Source organism: Salvelinus namaycush, chromosome 32 (genome assembly GCF_016432855.1).
Source record: "Salvelinus namaycush isolate Seneca chromosome 32, SaNama_1.0, whole genome shotgun sequence".
Taxonomy (NCBI): domain Eukaryota; kingdom Metazoa; phylum Chordata; class Actinopteri; order Salmoniformes; family Salmonidae; genus Salvelinus; species Salvelinus namaycush.
Window position 1 is genome coordinate 24,743,216 of NC_052338.1, and position 22,527 is coordinate 24,765,742.

At 40.3% G+C, this 22,527-nt stretch overlaps 2 protein-coding genes across 2 annotated transcripts in view; both read left to right on the forward strand.

The window, feature by feature from the left end:
* Nucleotides 1–1,450: 1,450 nt before the first annotated feature.
* Nucleotides 1,451–11,546, forward strand: rp9 (RP9 pre-mRNA splicing factor). Its single transcript, XM_038971971.1, has 6 exons — nucleotides 1,451–1,765; nucleotides 2,099–2,129; nucleotides 2,418–2,547; nucleotides 6,500–6,591; nucleotides 7,391–7,452; nucleotides 10,579–11,546. Exons 1-6 carry the CDS (start codon nucleotides 1,620–1,622, stop codon nucleotides 10,769–10,771), a joined length of 654 nt encoding a protein of 217 aa, XP_038827899.1. The 5' UTR covers nucleotides 1,451–1,619; the 3' UTR covers nucleotides 10,772–11,546.
* Nucleotides 11,547–13,861: 2,315 nt separating this feature from the next.
* Nucleotides 13,862–22,527, forward strand: part of elmo1 (engulfment and cell motility 1 (ced-12 homolog, C. elegans)) — a 216,818-nt gene continuing 208,152 nt past the window's right edge. Inside the window, exon 1 of the mRNA XM_038972332.1 lies at nucleotides 13,862–13,964. The gene's annotated coding sequence lies outside the window, so the exon portion shown is untranslated. The remainder of the gene's footprint in view (nucleotides 13,965–22,527) is intronic.

A 22,527-nucleotide genomic window follows, 5' to 3' on the forward strand; every position in this document is an offset into this window, starting at 1 on the left:
TATTGTATTTAGTGACATGTTTAATTAATCCAATGTGTGGGTCTGTAGCATTTCACAGAATACTGAAATACCTCACATTTTATATTCTTTTTACACCTTGCTTCTGTGAAATAGAGATGTTTTCAGGTGTTATTACTGTGTTACATGATAGAACATGATAGAACTCCAAGAAGATATGTCTACCCAATTGTCATACTTGAGTAAAAGTAAGGACACTTTAATAGAAAATGCCTCAAGTGAAAGTCACCCAGTAAAATACTACTTGAGTAAAAATCTAAAAGTATTTGGTTTTAAATGTACGTTTATCAAAAGTATAAATAACTTTTAATTCCTTTAAGCAAACCAGATGGTGCCATTTTGTTATTCACGGCTCGCCAGGGACACACTCCAACACTCAGACATCATTTACAAATCGTGTTTAGTGAGTCTGTCAGCTCAGAGGCAGTACGTATGACAAGGGGGGTTTTCTTGATAACTGTGTGAATTGTGTATTTTCCTGTCCTGTTAAGCATTAAAAATGTAACGAGTACTGTTGGGGGAGGGAAATGTGTGGAGTATAAAATATATTTTCTTTAGGAGTGAAGTAAAAGTTGTAAAGTACAGATACTGTAAAAATACTTTGAATTACTACTTAAGTACTTTACACCACTGGCATTCACAATGTGTGTTTTCAGCTTACACATTTTTAAGTGCTACAGAAAACCTTAAGGGTACACCACTACATGTTCTGATAAACACCTCTGGAATGGGGCTGTATAAATGTAACCATGCAAATTCAGAGCTATTGCTGCAAGGACTGATGATCCACGAGATCAAGATTATAGTTTAACCATGTTTTGAAACTATACTGTTTGTTTATAATTACATTGTTTACAAAGCAAGCAGTTTAACAACTCATGAGGCATTTTTAAGTTAAAATAATCAATGGCTCATTAATTTAACATCCAAAAATGGTTGTAGAGTATGAATCCCAGATTGTCCCTTTTAATTTAACTAGGCAAGTCAGTTAAGAACAAATTCTTATTTTACAATGATGGCACACCCCATCCAGACCCTCCCTTAACCCAGATGACGCTGGGCCAATTGTGCGCCGCCTTATGGGACTCCCAATCACGGCCGGGAATTATACAGCCCGGGCTCGAACCAGGATCTGTAGTGATGCCTCTAGCACTGAGATGCAGTGCCTTAGACTGCTGCGCCACTCAGGAGCCCTTTGCTTCCACACGTAGACTGTTTATAAGAACATTATAGTGTATAATATAGCTTGGGCTCCTTCGCTGATAATAAGGATAACTGCCACTAAACTCCAAAGAAGAATGGAATGAATAAATGCTCTTTATAAACCACCACAGACCTCACCTTACCCAACCATAGACCTTGCTGTTGATCAAGCGTCCTCGACTACATTTGACCTGCGGGCGGCGCTGCGTTTACAGATGGCAAGCGCAAACAGAAACAGGAAGTAGCTGTGCAGAGTTCGAGAAAAATGTCCTGACGTAGTCCCGAATGTATTTTCTCTAAAAAGTGATTCACTTCAACGAATTTGCGATTAGAAATCGTGCCAAACTCAAATTAAACGGTTATTTCATAAACATAGCTAGTTACCCAATGACATTGAAATGTCTAGTAGAAAGAGATCGCGAGACTCGGAGGACAGAGGGGACCGCAAAAGGCACAAGGAATCAAAACACGATGTAGAAAAACTCAAGAAACAAGCGAGAAAACTCAACCAAGAAGTGCAAAAGCTGAAGCATTTGGAGACCTTGTGAGTAAAGGACACCTTTTTCGGTCGTATCGAAATTGTGTATTAATAAGACGTAACTGTAGTTGATCTGCCTTGGGATTTAGCCTTAATGCTAGCAACTCATCCCATCAGTTCAGTTCTGATACTGTGCCTTGCCCTTGGCTGGTAGAACTTGCACACGGGGTACTGTACCTTAACCAGCATCTGGACAAGGGAGACGATGCGTGCCACATGATTCATATACATCGTCTCCTTTGCTCAGATACTGGTTCAAGGGGTACCTAGCTACCTACGCACAAAGTTGTTCATCGTATTGATTCTCACAAGCATTGTTTTCTTTTCCCCTCTATGCAGTTATGAAAAACCTCCTCCTGGACTCATAAAGGTCTAGTAGATGCACATGTTTGTCTACTTGCGTTATTACCAGTCAATTAATCACTGAAATATTATGGAATAGCTCATTTATCAGTAGAAGGACATGTATTTAACCTGGTCCAAGATCCGTTTGTGTTCTTGCCAGCTCTGTCTGTTGTTTTCAAGCCAAAGCATGACGATGAGTTACAAGGAGTTGGCATGAGCACAAGCAGACTGACACTCAGGCTAACATGCATTATTATGGAAACTGAAATATGTGGCATCTTGCATCACCTTGAAACACAGTGACTTTTTTTAGGCGGAGGAGTACAAACCAGAGGACTGTATTCCTGCTGATCCAGGAAATGAGGATGCTAGGGACTTCCTGGCTCATGCCCCCACCAAGGGGCTGTGGATGCCTCTGGGGAAGGAGGTGAAAGTGATGCAGTGTGAGTTTAAACACAGAGTGTTATTATGAGTGTCCTGCATCCACAATGGCACCCTGGGGACTGGTCAAAAGTAGAGCACTATATAGGGAATAGGCTGCCATTTGGGACGCATCCCTAAACTTTGTGATGCATCTCAAAAGTTGAATGTAGCTTCTTCCCCTTGGTCTTTGTCTATTGTCCTTCATTTACATTTACATTTAAGTCATTTAGCAGACGCTCTTATCCAGAGCGACTTACTTCATCTACCCAGGGTTTCTTAAACTATGGGTTGGGACCCAAAGTGGGCCCTGGGCATGTAAGAAGAGGTGGGTTGTGAGAATACTTCTATAGTCACACACTATTTATTCATAATTTATTATTATTTTTGTGTGTGTGTTGGGGGGGGGGGTTACAGGTACATTATCAATTTCAGATTATACGTTTATAAAACCTGTACCTTTAGGCTGCCACTCAAAATAAAATAAAACGTCAAGAAATACAATAATAAATAATCATAAATTCAGTATAAACAGGAAAAAACTAAAATAAGTGGGCCTCCACCACCCCAACCTCCCATCCCATCCCATTTCCCCCAACCCCACCCAGCCAACATGTCTCCATCCAACGGTTCCACTCCCGGAAATCATGTTTCCCCACCCCCTCAAGCAACTAGGGTTGTTCGTCAGTCAACCCCCCCGCTCCCCTTCCCGGCTATATACATACAGTACCAGTCAAAGGTTTGGACACCTACTCATTCAAGGGTTTTTCTTTATTTTTTACTATTTTCTACATTGTAGAACAATATTTAAGACATCAAAACTATGAAATAACACATGGAATCATGTTGTAACCAAAAAAGTGTTAAACAAATCAAAATATATTTTATATTTGAGATTCTTCAAATTAGCCACCCTTTGCCTTGACAACTTTGCACACTTTTGGCATTCTCTCAACCAGCTTCATGAGGTAGTCACCTGGAATGCATTTCAATTAACAGGTGCGCCTTGTTAAAAGTTAATTTCTTTCCTTAATGTGTTTGAGCATTAGTTGTGTTGTGACAAGGTAGGGGTGGTATACAAAAGATAGCCCTATTTGGTAAAAGACCAAGTCCATATTATGGCAAGAACAGCTCAAATAACCAAAGAGAAATGACCGTCCATCATTACTTTAAGACATTAAGGTCAGTCAATCCGGAACATTTAGAGAACTTTGAATGTTTCTTCAAGTGCAATCGCAAAAACCATCAAGCGCTGTGATGACACTGGCCCTCATGAGGACCGCCACAGGAAAGGAAGACCCAGAGTCACCTCTGCAACAGAGGATAAGTTCATTAGAGCTACCAGGCTCAGAAATTGAAGCCCAAATAAATCCTTCACGGAGTTCAAGTAACAGACACATCTCAACATCAACTGTTCAGAGGAGACTGTGTGAATCAGGCCTTCATGGTCGAATTGCTGCAAAGAAACCACTACTAAAGGACACCAATAATAAGAAGAGACTTGCTTGGGCCAAGAAACATGAGCAATGGACATTACACCAGTGGAAATCTGTCCTTTGGTCAGATGAGTCCAAATTTGACATTTTTGGTTCCAACCTCCTCTGAACAGTTGATGTTGAAATGTGTCTGTTACTTGAACTCTGTGAAGGATTTATTTGGGCTTCAATTTCTGAGCCTGTTAACTTTGTGAGACGCATAGTAGGTGAACGGATGATCTCTGCATGTGTGGTTCCCACCGTGAAGCATGGAGGAGGTGTGATGGTGTGGGGGTGCTTTGCTGGTGACACTGTGATTTGTTTAGAATTCAAGGCACACTTAACCAGCATGGCTACCACAGCATTCTGCAGCGATACGCCATCCCAGCTGGTTTGCGCTTAGTGGAACTATAATCTGTTTTTCAACAGGACAATGACCCAAAACACACCTCCGGGCTGTGTAAGTGATATTTGACCAAGGAGAGTGATGGAGTGATGACCTGATGGTCATCTGATGACCTGGCCTCCACAATCACCTGACCTCAACCCAATTGAGATGGTTTGGGATGAGTTGGACCGCAGAGTGAAGGAAAAGCAGCCAACAAGTGCTCAGTATATGTGGGAACGCCTTCAAAACTGTTGGAAAAGCATTCCAGGTGAAACTGGTTGAGAGAATGCCAAGAGTGTGCAAAGCTCTCATCAATGCAAAGGGTGGCTACTTTGAAGAATCTAAAATATAAAGTATATTTTGATTTGTTGAACACTTTTGGTTACACCATGATTCCATGTGTGTTGTTTCATAGTTTGATGTCTTCACTATTATTCTACATGTAGAAAATAGTAAAAATAAAGAAAAAGCCTTGAATAAGTAGGTGTGTCCAAACTTTCGACTTGTATGTGTTATATTATGTATGTGTTTGGCTATGGCTTTAGACAAGATTATTCTTTACAGAGTCAAGTATATTTGTCCAGGCCTCAATTGTTCCTTGACTAGCACCATTCATTCTCTCTGTCGATAAATCTAATGGTTTAACTGCTAATAGTAACTGTATCTACTGGTTAAATGGGAGAGAGTGAGGTGATTGCCATCTAAGAGCCAACATCTTTTTTTGGGGGGGGGGGGGGGGGGGGGATGCATTAATTGTCTCTGATTGAGAGATTCAAGGAGCTATCCTTGATAAGTAACATAGTAGATGCTAAGTTTGGATTCATGCACTTCTAAATGTATTTTGTAATTTTGCCCTAGAAGCATTTAACTGCAGTGCACTCCCACATCATATGGAGGAATGGGCCTACCTTATTTAGGGGACACAGTGAACAGTTGCGAGTTTTGGCAATTCTCACTGTAAAACATTTCCTTGGTATTAAATACAGTCTGTTAACTTAATGTATAAGTTGATGGTTCATATTACGACATGCCAAAGTCATATTTTTCCATATTCTGTTCCAGTTAAAGGGTTGTTCAGATTCAATTAGATCTGTGGACCATACTTTTGAATGGCTAGCTCAGAATATGAGCTTTCCAAAAGTTGTTTATATATTATAGAGAGAAGTCCTTTCGGGAGCCCAGATCATTTATTTATAAATCCCATTATTGGATGATTTGGTAGTTGGGTTTCCTAAGGTACTCCATAGGCCAGCATAAGTGATCTAAGTTGTAAATATAGAAAAAAAGATTTGCCTGATAATGTGTATGTATCTTTCAAATTTGGTAATTTTCTCAAACCATTGCTGTCCATGATATTGGTGAGGGTATGGATTCCACATTGGACCATTTGGGGGATGCAAAAGGGGTGGCAGGTAGCCTAGTGGTTAGAGCGTTGGGCCAATAACCGAAAGGTTGCTGAATCGAATCCCAGAGCTGACAAGGTAAAAATCTGTCGTTCTGCCCCTGAATAAGGCAGTTAACCCACTGTTCCCCGGTAGGCCGTCATTATAAATAAGAATTTGTTCTTAACTGACTTGCCTAGTAAAATTTTAAAAATTCAAAGGCTGCCTCCAGATCGCAAGGCCGTGCCATTTTGATTCCCAGTTACATTGTTTTTCAATTTTCGAGTCAGTGTAGCGGAGATTAACTTTTGTACTGCTTGTCCCTCAAAGAACAAAGGCTTTCATTATTTCCCACCAATAATTCCACCATCCATCCCTCTGTCCCTCCCTCCCACTCGTTTTCATGATATGCGAGGGGACAGAAGGCCTACAGGGTTAGTCTACAAAGTTCTCAATTGTTCTCCTGTGGAATTCCAAAGCCTAATATGTTCCAGATAATAATTTGGCAAAATGTTTGAATGTGATTTTTAATTGCGTGTCATTTCAGAGATGAGAACGAGTTGAGAAACATTTTGTCAGATGTAGGCTAAGTCATAAACAGGTGTAGCCTACAAGCCATATAAGATAAATATGAATCTCTTCCAACACGAGCTTGTTTGGGTGATTTCTGAGGGGCCAGGAGACGTGTTTGTGGTACAAACATTACTATATTCTCCCTCGCCTTCTGCAGGTTGGAGATGCAAGCGCTATGGACACAGGACAGGGGACCGAGAGTGTCCCTTCTTCATCAAAGGAAACCAGAAACTGGAGCAGTTCAGAGTGGTGAGTCTCATCTGTCCATCCATCCATTCATCCATCTTTCAACTAATCATCAAGCCTTTTGGCTACTTAAATAAAATGTGTTACTACTGGGTTTGAACAAACATGAGTCCCTAGGACCAGGATTGGTACTGGCAGTCACCCTTGGGGACGTCTGCTCCTGGTCCCAACCATAACCCTTTGGGGGGACGTCTGCTCCTGGTCCCAACCATAACCCCTTGGGGGGACGTCTGCTACTGGTCCCAACCATAACCCCTTGGGGGGACATCTGCTCCTGGTCCCAACCATAACCCCTTGGGGGGACGTCTGCTTGCTTGCCTACCTGGGACCATGAGCATGCTTGGTTGATGCAGCTGGATACAGTATATGTGCATCCCAAATGGCACCCTATTCCCTATATAGTGCACTACTTTTGACCAGGAACTATATTGACTTTGGTCAGAAGTAGTGCACTATATAGGGAATAGGTGCCATTTGGGATGCATAAGGTATCTGTGCTGCTGCTGGATGCTTCTGGATCTGGACTCTTCAGCAGATTCACAAGGCAGTTGTTCTGTAGGCCTGCATGCAACAATGCCACTGCAATGATTATCATAAGTGCAAGTGTATCATATTTTGTAATAGAACCAGATTTTAAAACGCTGATCCGGCAGAGGAGAGTTGAAAGGGTGGAAATAATGTTGCCCAAAAACAATACCTGAATGGAGTTTTACCTTGCAGTGCTTGTTATCATTGGAGCTTTGCAATGTATGTTATCTTTGAAATGTTGTAAATATGTAGCTAAACCATCTGTTTCTTGCAGGCACACGAAGACCCAATGTACGACCTGATCCGAGAAAACAAACGCAATGAAAAAGAAACAAGGTACTTTCTGGCCTTATTATGAAAAATATCAACCTTTTATTATCAACAAAAAATATTTTCAGAAGAATGTTTGAAAATATTTCCCCTTCTCTACTGTTTGGAGTTGGTCATCGTTAAGGTAGTCTGGTGCATTGGACGGACGAGACTCACCACTCGGAACTAGAGGTCGACCGATTATGATTTTTCAACGCCGATACAGATTATTGGAGGACCAAAAAAAGCCGATACCGATTAATCGGCTGATTTTTATGTATATTTTTATAATAATGACAATTACAACAATACTGAATGAACAATGAACACTTTCATTTTAACTTAATATAATACATAAATCAAATCTATTTAGTCTCAAATAAATAATGAAACATGTTCAATTTGGTTTAAATAATGCAAAAACAGTGTTGGAGAAGAAAGTAAAAGTGCAATATGTGCCATGTAAAAAAGCTAACGTTTAAGTTCCTTGCTCAGAACATGAGAACATATGAAAGCTGCTGGTTCAATATTCCCAGTTCTTCAATATTCCCATTTAAGAAGTTTTAGGTTGTAGTTATTATAGGAATTATGACGCGTCGACTATTTCTCTCTATTCCATTTGTATTTCATATACCTTTGACTATTGGATGTTCTTATAGGCACTTTACTATTGCCAGCCTAATCTTGGGAGTTGATAGGCTTGAAGTCATAAACAGCGCTGTGCCTCAAACATTGCTAAGAATTGTTGGCAAACGCAGTAAAGTTTGAATGAATTCTTACTAGCCTGCTGCTGCCTACCACCGCTCAGACTGCTCTATCAAATATCAAATCATAGACTTAATTATAATATAATAAACACAGAAATACGAGCCTTTGGTCATTAATATGGTCAAATCTGGAAACGATCATTTTGAAAACAAAACGTTTATTCTTTCAGTGAAATACAGTCTAAATATTCTTGTTACATTGCACAGCCTTCAATGTTATGTCATAATTATGTAAAATCCCGGCAAATTAATTCACAGTTCACAACGAGCCAGGCGGCCCAAACTGTTACATATACCCGGACTCTGCTTGCACTGAACGCAAGAGAAGTGACACAATTTCCCTGGTTAATATTGTCTGCTAACATTAATTTCTTAACTAAATATGCAGGTTTAAAAAATATATACCTCTGTGTATTAATTTTAAGAAAGGCATTGATGTTTATGGTTGGGTACATTTGTGCAACGATTTTTTCGCGAATGCGCTTTTGTTAAATCATCACCCGTTTGGCGAAGTTGAAGTAGGCTGTGATTCGATGATAAATGAACAGGCACCGCATTGATTATATGCAACGCAGGACAAGCTAGTTAACCTAGTAATATTATCAACCATGTGTAGTTAACTAGTGATTATGTGAAGATTGATTGTTTTTTATAAGAAAAGTTTAATGCTAGCTAGCAACTTACCTTGGCTCCTTGCAACCACAAGGTCCTTTTGACGCTGCACTCGCGTAACAGGTGGTCAGCCTGCCACGCAGTCTCCTCGTGGATTTCAATGAAATCGGCCATAATTGGCGTTCAAAAAGGCTGATTATCGATTGTTATGAAATCTTGAAAATCGGCCCTAATTAATCGGCCATGCCGGTGGACCTCTACTCTGAACTGCTCTAGTTTCTGGTTTCCTTTGATGAAGAAGGGGCACTCTCGGTCCCCTGTCCTGTGTCCATAGCACTTGCATCTCCAACCTGCACGAGGGAGAATATAGTCATGTTTGTTGATTCAGACAAGCTATTTTGGAGCACGGTCACAGGGGACTTAACGATTCTCTTTGTTTTTCTCCCAACAATGCTGATGCTTAGCTGCAGCCAAGTAAACAAACTCCAATCTTCAGTCTCTGATGACGATACTCTGCTTTTATAGACTAGGCTACTTTCCAGTTATTAGGTTAAGATGACATAAGTTTATAATTAGTGTGAATTAACCCTTTCATTTTCCGACTGTCTCAGTCAGAATTGTGTATTATTAATGAAGTGCCTTTTAGCACAGGGAAATAACAACAACCAAGTAATAAAAAGAAAAGGCTCAGAGTCATCGAAGGACACACTGAAGTAAATGGATAAATCAATCACATCCTGAAAGCTGACAGAGCACTTAATCAAACAGGTGAATAAAAGTACTTTTAAAAACTACTATGAACGACATTGAATGTGAACTTGAGTGTATATAGAGAGGTTTTAAAGTACCATCTGAAATGAGGTGCAATATGAGAGATTCATGTGAGTATGATTGGAGAGAGTGTGCGATGGACATGTTCTACCATCTACAGGATCATCTATGATATGAGAGAGTGAAATGTAACCGTGGTAGACTTGGCCGGAGGACCTACGAGCCAACCCAGCTCTGTCTGAGTGCTTGCCTTGAACAGTCCTTATGATTGCGTCTCTGTTCTCTGGGTGGAAGTTGTCAACGTTGAAGACACCGCTCCTCTGATGAATTCTTAATGACGTTTGAGGATCACTTGGGAACCGCCGCGTTTGAGTTGCTTTCAGTCTCTTGCAACTTGCACAAGCTTCCTTGTTCCTCTCTGAGCGTACCGAATCAATGGAAATGTAAAGTTTTGGGCTAATCAAAGGAAGTGGATGCCTCGGTCTGTGAACTGTTTGATCATTCGTGTTAAATCCATATTTTATTGAAGAATTTTGTTTCTCAGGCAGTGTTTCAGCATCATGATATTTGATCTGGTCTTGTGTGAGCTGCAGAGCTACTTTGCTGGCTGCTTGAAATGAGCTCTGTCTCTCTCTCTCCCCACTTTAGCACTAGCTGCAGACACATGTAGCCCATCATAATCCCCATACTCAGTACTCACCAGCTGTCAGCTGACCATCACTGTTAGAATACTTGTTTCATAACCAGGGACACGTCTGAGTGAAATCTGAAATGGCCAATGATTGTAGAGGAAAACCCTCTGGCATATTCCAAGAAGTGTGTGTGTGTGTGAAGATACTGTGTTTCAGTTCATACCATGCCTCTCCTTGAATGTTTCTAACCCATCTTCCTGTCTCTCTTTTTCTCTCTCCATCTCTCCTCTCCCTCTCTCCATCTCTCCTCTCTCTCTCTCCATCTCTCCTCATCTCTCCTCTCTCTCTCTCCATTTCTCCTTTCTCTCCAGGATCCAGCAGCTGCAGCAACTCCTGCAGGACACCACCTCCTCCGACTCGGACAGCTCCTCCTCTTCCTCCTCCACCGGCGACCGCAAGAAGAGGAAACACAAGAAGAAGGACAAGAAGAAGGACAAGAAGAAGAGGAAGAAGAGGAGGAAGCACAAGTCCTCCAAAACCAGTGACTGTTCTGAGTCCGATTGAGCCATAGGAACCTACCTGGATTGTTCTAGCAGGGAGATGGCTACACTGCAGTGTCTATCAGTCAGTGAGCAGCTATGGTGGTTCTTACCCATTGGCTCAGGGTCGCCTCAGTGGCACACTACGAAGTGAACACTGGAGGACCCTTTTTGGTTCAGTATTCTTCCCTCCATCTGAGCCTTTAAATAATGCATGACTTGTCCCATCCCTCATATGGTTGATGCCTCTATTCCATTAGATCATACAGAATAAGATTCTATGGATTCGCAATGCTGATTGTGAATGTAGGGCCCCTCAGGCGAGGATCTCAGAAAGCCCTTACAGCATGGGTAATGACATGGCTGCCTCGGGGGGCCTGAGCCAGCCAGAAGAGTTGAAATCAGTTTGTAGCTGTTATGGAGGATGTTGGCTTGATGAATCAGATCCGAATGAAAACGTGACAGAACAGAGCATGTTGTTAGAGATGGTTTTGCTTTGTATTTAGCTTGATTGTAGGCCTGTTTGACAAAAAGAGTGGGGGAAATTGCAGCACATATTTTTTCCATATTTATTTTCTTCCAAATGACGCTGATGGATGTTTGAATGCTTATTACTGTACATAAATATTTGGAATAAATTGAGGTTGGAATTTACATATTTGATTTAAATCCAGCTTGAGAAAGGGAGAGAGAATGTACTGTATTTCAGTGTGTTCTCCGTGGCCAAGGATAAAGCCTCTTACTCATCAAATTAATCTTGAAGCCGCAAGTAAAAAATACTTTCAATTTGTCATTATTCACATTGTCTTCCAATGTTTTTCAACTGCATGCATTTTGTTTGGCTCATTGACTGATAGTGACAAGGACAAGACCGGCCAACACGGACCAGAACATTGGCTGTCATTTCCTGTTTATATCCCGACGATTCTACATGTTGAATAGCCACCGTCCGTCAACACCCGGCGGGAGTGTATTCATCATGGAAACCGTTTACCTTTATGAATCATAAACAGAACCAAATGGGGAGGGAACTAACTGAATTTGTCCAATAGAAACTCACGTTTGTTTTTTCCATATGAGTAAATGGATTTTGCAACAGAATCGGTGTAATGATGCAACGACGGCCAACTTTTGTGTAGGTCTTTCTTGTCCTTCATCGATTCTTAGAATGACACATCTCTATCCACTATAATGTCCCATTCAAGAAGCAACACTGGTTAGCACTGTTTCCTTTTGAAAGGCCAAAAAAGAAGACCCTTTGATCTTGAAAGACCTCAGAAAGCCCAGGGCTGACTAGGGAGTGTGACTCACTAATGTGCCGTTTTGTAGTCAGTACAACAACAACAAAAAAACAGAACACATCAAAAGAGTTCTCCACTTTGCCCCTCCCTAATGATAGGATGTTCATTTAGAGAAGTGTGCTATCAGCTAGAGGACCAGATATATGCGCTGCTTATTTTAATGACCCCAATAAGAGGACTGTTTAAGGAGTCCTTCGGGGAGATGTATTTGAATTTTGATTAGCGTCCTAGTGGTTTCTGCGTATAGTTAAGCCTGAAGGGGTCTATTTGTGCGTCAGAATGGGTTAGTGTGTGTGTATATTTCCTAGTAACTGAAAGCTTTATTTGATCTCTCTCCTCCATCCCCCCCCCCCTCTTATCCTCCTTCACATGGCAACTCCCTCCATTCCTTTCTGTGGCGCTTTGGCCAAAGGCCTCCGATAAATCAACAGCATTGAAACAGTGTGTCCCAGCTGCACCACGTAGCTCTCTCTCTCTGAGCAGAAGCAGACATGAATCTCCTAGATTACTTTCACTGAGACACTGCCACTTTGGCAAAGTTAGAGCAGAGAAACCTCTATATTGAACCACTCTATCTTATGGGGCAGGATAATGGGTTAGGGTCAGTTAGGAAGTATCAGTAAGGTCTTGAGATCAGGGAAGTTAGTCTAAAGATAATTAGGATACGATCTTCCTTTTTGTGTATGCCATTTCTCTCTGCCACAAACTGCCATCAGGCCCTAACATTGAATGATGGCACAATTGACACAGTCAACTTGACAGATTCCATTGGCTATAGTTATGCTCCGACTTGACTCAAAGGTACTGTGGTCAATGACTGGGATAGATTTTATTTTATTTCAAAGTCTCAACAATCTATGCTGTTTAGATGGCTCAGACAAATTCTTGTGGGTATTAAAAAGAAAACAAATATTTGTACAAATTTTAACTATCATATGATAGCTCATATCAATCAAATACATTATGCAACACCACTTAATACTGATCATATTACATGGCTTTGCTCATTTTGACCTAGCTGTGATCTCGTACTAGAGAGAAAGCCACAGGATTCAGTCATACAGACAGGTTCCTCAGGATGGGTGTTTGGACACCATTATCCCAGATTATATTCCAGACAGTAGAGGCACATGGCCCTGTATTAATCCTGTTGATATACTGTGGAGAGGAGAGCTGTGTGAGCCTGGCACAGTGGCAACAGTTCAGATCACTCACTCTTAGATGTCTTTCTCTCTCCTGCTGGGTAGCTTAGATATTGGAGCCAGTAGGTGTAGCTATATGACATGAATTTAATTAAGTCTGGTTTTGACTGTACTGTAGCTTTTGTATGATTGTCTATTATTCTCATCTATATACTGTCTGTTTCCATCTATTGTGAAATGTGACCTAGGGAGAAACTATGTCCCAAAGGTATCAGATTTGAATGTTCAAAATTATTTTAATTTTAAGGTCTTACCCAATCAAAGTTAGTTTCCCCCTTTTATTTCAAATAAAGGTATCTTATGGTAGGCTACAAGGTTATAGGCCTAACCCCCACCCCCATATGCTCTCTTTGATATATTATGTATTAATTCATCGATAGCTATGAAATATTAAACGCTTATCCCGAGGTTCAAGCATGACATTATTCATTTGCTATCATAATAATTGCCACACATCAACGGGGAGTGTCCTGTCGCCCCATTCAATTGTTCAATTGTTTGTTGTGTTTTAATTGGTCAACGTCCCTCGCATCGCTGCTCGAGCCTCGGAGGAGAGAGGAGCCAACCAACAGAAGGCGAAGAAAGAGGAAGTGAAAACATCAGCACAATCTAGCGCGCAGGAGAGGGACAGAAAACACAGAACTGACTGTCTATCTGTGACACAAACTCCGAACATCAGCGCTTTGGCACAGGATAAGTCCCCGCGCTTTGCCAGGTTGGTAAACATTCAAAATGTTCTTTAATTTAGCCCACACAGAAAGCATGCATTTGGGTTTTTCTCTTTGCTTCTACTGATTTAGGCTACACGCTATAAAACACCTCGCTACTATTGCCAATGTTACTGCCAGTGTTAAATTTTAGGTTATATTTTAGGTCTGCGCGCCCTGGAAATTGTATCAGTAGGCTACTTTTCAGCAGGAGTGGCCGCCAGCGGTTCTGGGCGCTGTTCTGTTGATTGACAAGCTTGCTCAAAACAATCCAGCCGCTCTTGAAGTTGGCTCGTTCGCCTCCAGTTTACAATTCCATCCTGAACACTGGACTTCCCATGAAATAGGTCGTGTATGAAGTCGTTGTTTGTTGAAACAAGTGGATAACTTGTTTACAAAATAGCTCTGTCCAGACTTTGTTCTGTAGCATACAGGGCAAGTTACAATATATCCTCGATCAGTTTAGATGTGTTATTTATATAAATAAGAAGATTATGGAATGACTAGGCATACAGTCGTATTTTTCTTTTAGTTAATCAAACAGCTCAAACTTCCCTTGTTCAGCTTTGGCCACTGTAAACAAACCTGAATTAACTTACAGGAGAAGTCCGCTCATCGCCCCTCCTGCCTATGTTTCCCTTGCACGTGGTTTTGAACATTTTTCACCTCCTTCAGATTGAGTTGATTTTATTGTGGGAGGGATATACGCAATGACTCGCCCAGATATGGGAGGCACGCTATCAATTCAACCACATTCAATTCATTGCATTGCAGTCAATGGCATTTTGTGTGTAATTGTAGGCTAGAAGATGCATCCAGTGGCAGCAGTTTGCCTGTAGATGTTTTCTCTAGAAATGTTTTCTCAATAGATGTTTTCTCTATCCTATAGATGTTTTCTCTATCCTATAGATGTTTTCTTTATCCTATAGATGTTTTCTTTATCCTATAGATGTTTACTCTATCCTATAGATGTTTACTCTATCTTATAGATGTTTTCTCTATCCTATAGATGTTTACTCTATCCTATAGATGTTTTCTTTATCCTATAGATGTTTTCTTTATCCTATAGATGTTTACTCTATCCTATAGATGTTTTCTCTATCCTATAGATGTTTTCTCTATCCTATAGATGTTTTCTCTCTAGATGTTTTCTCTATCCTATAGATGTTTTCTCTATCCTATAGATGTTTTCTCTCTAGATGTTTTCTCTATCCTATAGATGTTTTCTCTATCCTATAGATGTTTTCTCTCTAGATGTTTTCTTTATCCTATAGATGTTTTCTCTATCCTATAGATGTTTTCTCTATCCTATAGATGTTTTCTCTATCCTATAGATGTTTTCTCTATCCTATAGATGTTTTCTCTATCCTATAGATGTTTTCTCTAGCCTATAGATGTTTACTCTATCCTATAGATGTTTTCTCTATCCTATAGATGTTTACTCTAGATGTTTTCTCTATCCTATAGATGTTTTCTCTATCCTATAGATGTTTACTCTAGCCTATAGATGTTTACTCTAGCCTATAGATGTTTACTCTAGCCTATAGATGTTTTCTCTAGCCTATAGATGTTTTCTCTATCCTATAGATGTTTACTCTATCCTATAGATGTTTTCTCTCTAGATGTTTACTCTATCCTATAGATGTTTACTCTCTAGATGTTTTCTCTATCCTATAGATGTTTTCTCTATCCTATAGATGTTTTCTCTATCCTATAGATGTTTACTCTATCCTATAGATGTTTACTCTAGCCTATAGATGTTTTCTCTAGCCTATAGATGTTTACTCTATCCTATAGATGTTTTCTCTCTAGATGTTTACTCTATCCTATAGATGTTTACTCTCTAGATGTTTTCTCTATCCTATAGATGTTTACTCTATCCTATAGATGTTTTCTCTATCCTATAGATGTTTTCTCTAGCCTATAGATGTTTACTCTATCCTATAGATGTTTACTCTATCCTATAGATGTTTACTCTCTAGATGTTTTCTCTATCCTATAGATGTTTTCTCTATCCTATAGATGTTTACTCTATCCTATAGATGTTTACTCTAGCCTATAGATGTTTTCTCTAGCCTATAGATGTTTTCTCTATCCTATAGATGTTTACTCTAGCCTATAGATGTTTACTCTAGCCTATAGATGTTTTCTCTAGCCTATAGATGTTTTCTCTATCCTATAGATGTTTACTCTATCCTATAGATGTTTTCTCTCTAGATGTTTACTCTATCCTATAGATGTTTACTCTCTAGATGTTTTCTCTATCCTATAGATGTTTACTCTATCCTATAGATGTTTTCTCTCTAGATGTTTACTCTATCCTATAGATGTTTTCTTTATCCTATAGATGTTTACTCTATCCTATAGATGTTTTCTCTATCCTATAGATGTTTTCTCTATCCTATAGATGTTTACTCTATCCTATAGATGTTTACTCTATCCTATAGATGTTTTCTCTATCCTATAGATGTTTACTCTATCCTATAGATGTTTTCTTTAGCCTATAGATGTTTTCTTTAGCCTATAGATGTTTTCTTTAGCCTATAGATGTTTTCTTTAGCCTATAGATGTTTTCTCTATCCTATAGATGTTTTCTTTATCCTATAGATGTTTTCTCTATCCTATAGATGTTTTCTCTCTAGATGTTTTCTCTATCCTATAGATGTTTTCTCTCTAGATGTTTTCTCTATCCTATAGATGTTTTCTCTATCCTATAGATGTTTTCTCTCTAGATGTTTTCTCTCTAGATGTTTTCTCTATCCTATAGATGTTTACTCTATCCTATAGATGTTTTCTTTATCCTATAGATGTTTTCTTTATCCTATAGATGTTTACTCTATCCTATAGATGTTTACTCTATCCTATAGATGTTTACTCTATCCTATAGATGTTTACTCTATCCTATAGATGTTTACTCTATCCTATAGATGTTTACTCTATCCTATAGATGTTTTCTCTATCCTATAGATGTTTTCTTTATCCTATAGATGTTTACTCTATCCTATAGATGTTTTCTTTATCCTATAGATGTTTACTCTATCCTATAGATGTTTACTCTATCCTATAGATGTTTTCTCTATCCTATAGATGTTTTCTCTCTAGATGTTTTCTCTATCCTATAGATGTTTTCTCTCTAGATGTTTTCTTTATCCTATAGATGTTTTCTCTATCCTATAGATGTTTACTCTATCCTATAGATGTTTACTCTATCCTATAGATGTTTACTCTAGCCTATAGATGTTTTCTCTATCCTATAGATGTTTTCTCTATCCTTTAGATGTTTTCTCTCTAGATGTTTTCTCTATCCTATAGATGTTTACTCTATCCTATAGATGTTTACTCTATCCTATAGATGTTTACTCTATCCTATAGATGTTTTCTCTCTAGATGTTTACTCTATCCTATAGATGTTTTCTTTATCCTATAGATGTTTACTCTATCCTATAGATGTTTACTCTATCCTATAGATGTTTACTCTATCCTATAGATGTTTTCTCTCTAGATGTTTACTCTATCCTATAGATGTTTACTCTATCCTATAGATGTTTACTCTATCCTATAGATGTTTTCTCTCTAGATGTTTACTCTATCCTATAGATGTTTACTCTATCCTATAGATGTTTACTCTATCCTATAGATGTTTTCTCTCTAGATGTTTACTCTATCCTATAGATGTTTTCTTTATCCTATAGATGTTTACTCTATCCTATAGATGTTTACTCTATCCTATAGATGTTTTCTCTCTAGATGTTTACTCTATCCTATAGATGTTTACTCTATCCTATAGATGTTTACTCTATCCTATAGATGTTTACTCTATCCTATAGATGTTTACTCTTGATGATTTCTCTATCCTATAGATCAGTGGTTCCCAAACATTTTATAGTCCCGTACCCCTAAACATTCAACCTCCAGCTGCGTACCCAGCTGTGCACCAGGGTCAGCGCACTCTCAAATTTAGTTTTTTTGCCATCATTGTAAGCCTGCCACACACACACTATACGATACATTTATTAAACATAAGAATGAGTGGGAAGTGACAAAGAGCTCTTATAGGACGAGGGCACAAATAATAATAATAAATAATTTTACTCTTTATTTAACCATCTTACATATAAAATCTTATTTGTTCATTGAAAATGGTGAATAACTCACCACAGGTTAATGAGAAGGGTGTGCTTGAAAGGATGCTCATAACTCTGCAATGTTGGGTTGTATTGGCGAGAGTCTCAGTCTTAAATCATTTTCCACGCAGTCTGTGCCTGTATTTAGTGAGGACTGAGAATCCACTCTCACATAGGTACGTGGTTGCAAAGGGCATCACTGTCTTAACAGCGCGATTTGCCAAGGCAGGAAACTCTGAGCGCAGCCCAATCCAGAAATCTGGCAATGGCTTCTGATTAAACTCCATTTTCACAGAACCACTTGTTGCAATTTCCTTGAGGCTCTCTTGTTCAGATATTGGTAAGTGGACTGGAGGCAGGGCATGAAAGGGATAATGAATCCATTTGTTTGTGTCATCCATTTCGGGAAAGTACCTGCGTAATTGCGCACCCAACTCACTCAGGTGCTTCTCTGTTTGACATTGTCCGTAAGCTTGAGTTCATTTGCACACAAAAAAATCATACAATGATGGAAAGACCTGTGTGTTGTCCTTCTTAATGCAGACAGAGAAGAGCTCCAACTTCTTAATCATAGCCTCAATTTTGTCCCGCACATTGAATATAGTTGCAGATAATCCCTGTAATCCTAGATTCAGATCATTCAGGTGGGAAAAAACATCACCCAGATAGGCCAGTCGTGTGAGAAACTCGCCATTATGCAAGTGGTCAGACTAGTGAAAATTATGGTCAGTAAAGAACTTTAAGCTCGTCTCTCAATTAAAAAAAAAAAAAAGTGTCAATACTTTGCCCCTTGATAACCAGCGCACTTCTGTATGTTGTAAAAGTGTTTCATGGTCGCTGCCCATATCATTGCATAGTGCAGAAAATACACGAGAGTTCCGGGGCTTTGCTTTAACAAAGTTAACCATTTTCAATGGCGCCGGAGGGTAGGGCTGCCGTCTTATCGGCTCTCAACCAATCATGCTATTTTGTTAGTTTTTTTTCTATTTGTTCGTAACTTGTTTTGTACATAATGTTGCTGCTACCGTCTCTTATGACCGAAAAGAGATTACTCAAATTGGACGAGGAGTTCTTCTTCAACGAGTCTGACGCAAGGGATATATTGCAGACAATCGACCAGGCACGATCCCCGTGACTCGCTGGAGAAGGAAACAGAGCTTTCAAGGCAAAAGATCCGGGTGCCTTGCGAGGATCAGACGACGGTGGCTAATTTGCCCTTGCTTTCCATTCTGCAAGCTAACGTTCAATCACTGGAAAATAAATGGGACGAACTGAAAGCACGTATATCCTACCAACGGGACATTAAAAACTGTAATATCTTATGTTTCACCGAGTCGTGGCTGAACGACGACATTAAGAACACACAGCTGGCGGGTTATACACTCAGACACAGGGCGGGGACCTATGCATTTATGTAAACAACAGCTGGTGCACGATATCTAAGGAAGTCTCACAGTTTTGCTCGCCTGAGGTAGAGTATCTCATGATCTACCTAGATAGTTTTCATCTGTATTTTTCGTAGCTGTCTACATACCACCATAGAGCGCAGTTGGCACTTAAACTGCACTCAATGAGCTGTATTCCGCCATAAGCAAACAACAAAATGCCCACCGAAAGGTGGCGCTCCTGGTGGCCGGTGACTTTACTGCAGGGAAACTTAAATCAGTTTTACTGAATTTCTACCAGCATGTTAAATGTGCAACCAGAGGAGAAAAAATTGTAGTCCACCTTTACTCCACACACAGAGACGCATATAAAGATCTCCCTCACCCTCCATTTGGCAATTCTAACCATAACTCTATCCTCCTGATTCCTGCTTACAAGCAAAAATTTAAACCAGGAAGCATCAGTGATTCTTCCGATGGTATTGAGGAGTACACCACATCAGTCACTGGCTTTATCGATAAGTGCATCGAGGACGTTGTCCCCACAGTGACTGTACGTACTTACCCTACCCCTGTAGTGGAGCAGGTTGAGAGCTTCAAGTTCCTTTGGTGTCCACATCACCAACAAACTAACCTGGTCCAAGTACATCAAAACAGTCATGAAGAGGGCACGACAAAACCTATTCCCCCACAGGAGACTGAAAAGATTTGGCATGGGTCCTCAGATCCTCAAAAGGTCTTACAGCTGCACCATCGAGAGCATCCTGACGTGTTGCATCACTGCCTGGTATGGCAACTGCTCGACCTCCGACCGCAAGGCACTACAGAGGGTAGTGCGTACGGCCCCGTACATCACTAGGGCCAAGCTTCCTGCCATCCAAGACCTCTATACCAGGCGGTGTCAGAGGAAGGCCCTAAAAATTGTCAAAGACTCCAGCCACCCTAGTCATAGACTGTTCTCTCTGCTTCCGCACGGCAAGCGGTACCAGAATACCAAGTCTAGGTCCAAGAGGCTTCTAAACAGCTTTATCCCCAAGCCATAAGACTCCTGAACCTCTAATCAAATGGCTACCCAGACTATTTTCACCCCCCTCCCCACACACTGTTGCTATTCTCTGTTATTATCTATGCATAGCCACTTTAATAACCCTACCTACATGTACATAATTACCTCCACCGGTGCCCCCGCACATTGACACACTGACTCTGAACCGGTACCCCCTGTATATAGCCCCACTATTGTTATTTACTGCTGTCCCTTAATTATTTGTTTTTCTTATCTCTTACTTTTTGGGGGGTATTTTCTTGAAACTGCATTGTTGGTTGAGGGCTTGTAAGTAAGCATTTCACTGTAAGGTCTACACTTGTTGTATTCGGTGCATGTGACAAATAAAATGTGATTTGATTTGAAAACGTCTTTCAAGCTGTCAGGCATTCCCTTGGCAGCAAGAGCCTCTCGGTGGATGCTGCAGTGTACCCAAGTGGTGTCGGGAGCAACTGCTTGCACGGGCGTTACCACTCCACTATGTCTCCCTGTCATGGCTTTTGCGCCAGTAGTACAGATACCAACACATCTTGACCACCAAAGTCCATTTGATGTCGCAAAGCTGTCCAGTACTTTAAAAATATCCTCTCCTGTTCTGGGTTTCAGTGGTTTGCAGAAGAGGATGTCTTCCTTAATTGGCCCCCCATAAACGTAACGGACATATACCAGGAGCTGTGCCAGGCCCGCCACGTCTGTTGACTCATCCAGCTGTAACACATAGAATTCACTGGCTTTTATGTGAAGTTGTAATTGTTTCAAAACCTCTCCCGCCATGTCACTGATGCGTCGTGAAACGGTGTTGTTTGATGAAGACATTGTCTGTATAGTTTTGTTTTTGCCTTTTCCCCCAGCATTGTCCCAGCCATGTCCGCGTCAGCAGGAAGAATTAAGTCCTCCACAATAGTATGGGGCTTGCCTGTCCCAGCCACTCGGTAGCTCACCATATAAGACGCTTCTAGCCCCTTCTTATTAATGGTATCTGTTGCTTTTATACATGTCTTAATTCTTGCTCAAACTCCCGTGGCTTATTTTTCTAATTGTCATATTTTGTTTCTAAATGTCTGCGCAAGAGTGAAGGTTTCATCGAGTTGTGAGATAGTACTTTTGCACATATAACACACTGTGGCTGAGGAAAGGCACTACTCCCAATATAAGTGAACCCCAAATCAATGTAGTTCTCATCATAGTTGCACCTCTTCAATGGTCCAACGTCTCTGTCTGTTTGGTGCTTTCCCGGGTAAGGGGGCAGTAGCTCTTCGGCTGCATCAGATTCGCAACTGTCAGTGTCCATGCTAGCTGGGCTACCAACAAATGTATTATGAATTACTGATGCTAGCATTACTGATGCAATTACTGAATTACTGATGCAAACAGGAATGCCTGTTTCATCATGTCCTATTGATATAAACACACAGAAGATACTGGCTCCCTCTGAGTCTGGCTGCCAGGGATTATGGGTGTCAGGACTGTGGTAGACAGATGTAGCTGTATTGCCAGTGTAGACTATCCCTTGTATTGATATTGGCCTTGCCTTGTACTGAGTTCCTCAAAGATGCCAACCGATTCTTAATTCCTCGGTTACATATCAGTGGTATCTACATTTTCTGCCTTATGGAGATTTGGAATGGGGTTTAGGATTGAGCTAATTGCCTGATTTGATTAAGTTGTAGTCTTACAGTATGCATTCATCTAACCGAGTACAATACGTTGTCACAATTGATGTGGTTTCACTTGATGCCTCCATAAATCTGCACAACAATGTAGTTATATAACCTATTCCTAAATCTACTATGTGTGTGTTTGTTTTTACTAACTCTTCTTCACACCTGGAGGACCAGTGTGTCCAGCCTGGAAAGCCTTGACTAGCGGTCCAGAAGGGATGTGTCAGCAGAATATCATCCCTTTTTATAGACCCCTGAAGAACAGCATGACAAAGAAATTGAACACACAGGGAAAATACTATTTTAATGGTCATAACACACGCAGGGGAAAACACTGTTTAACTGGTCATAGCAAG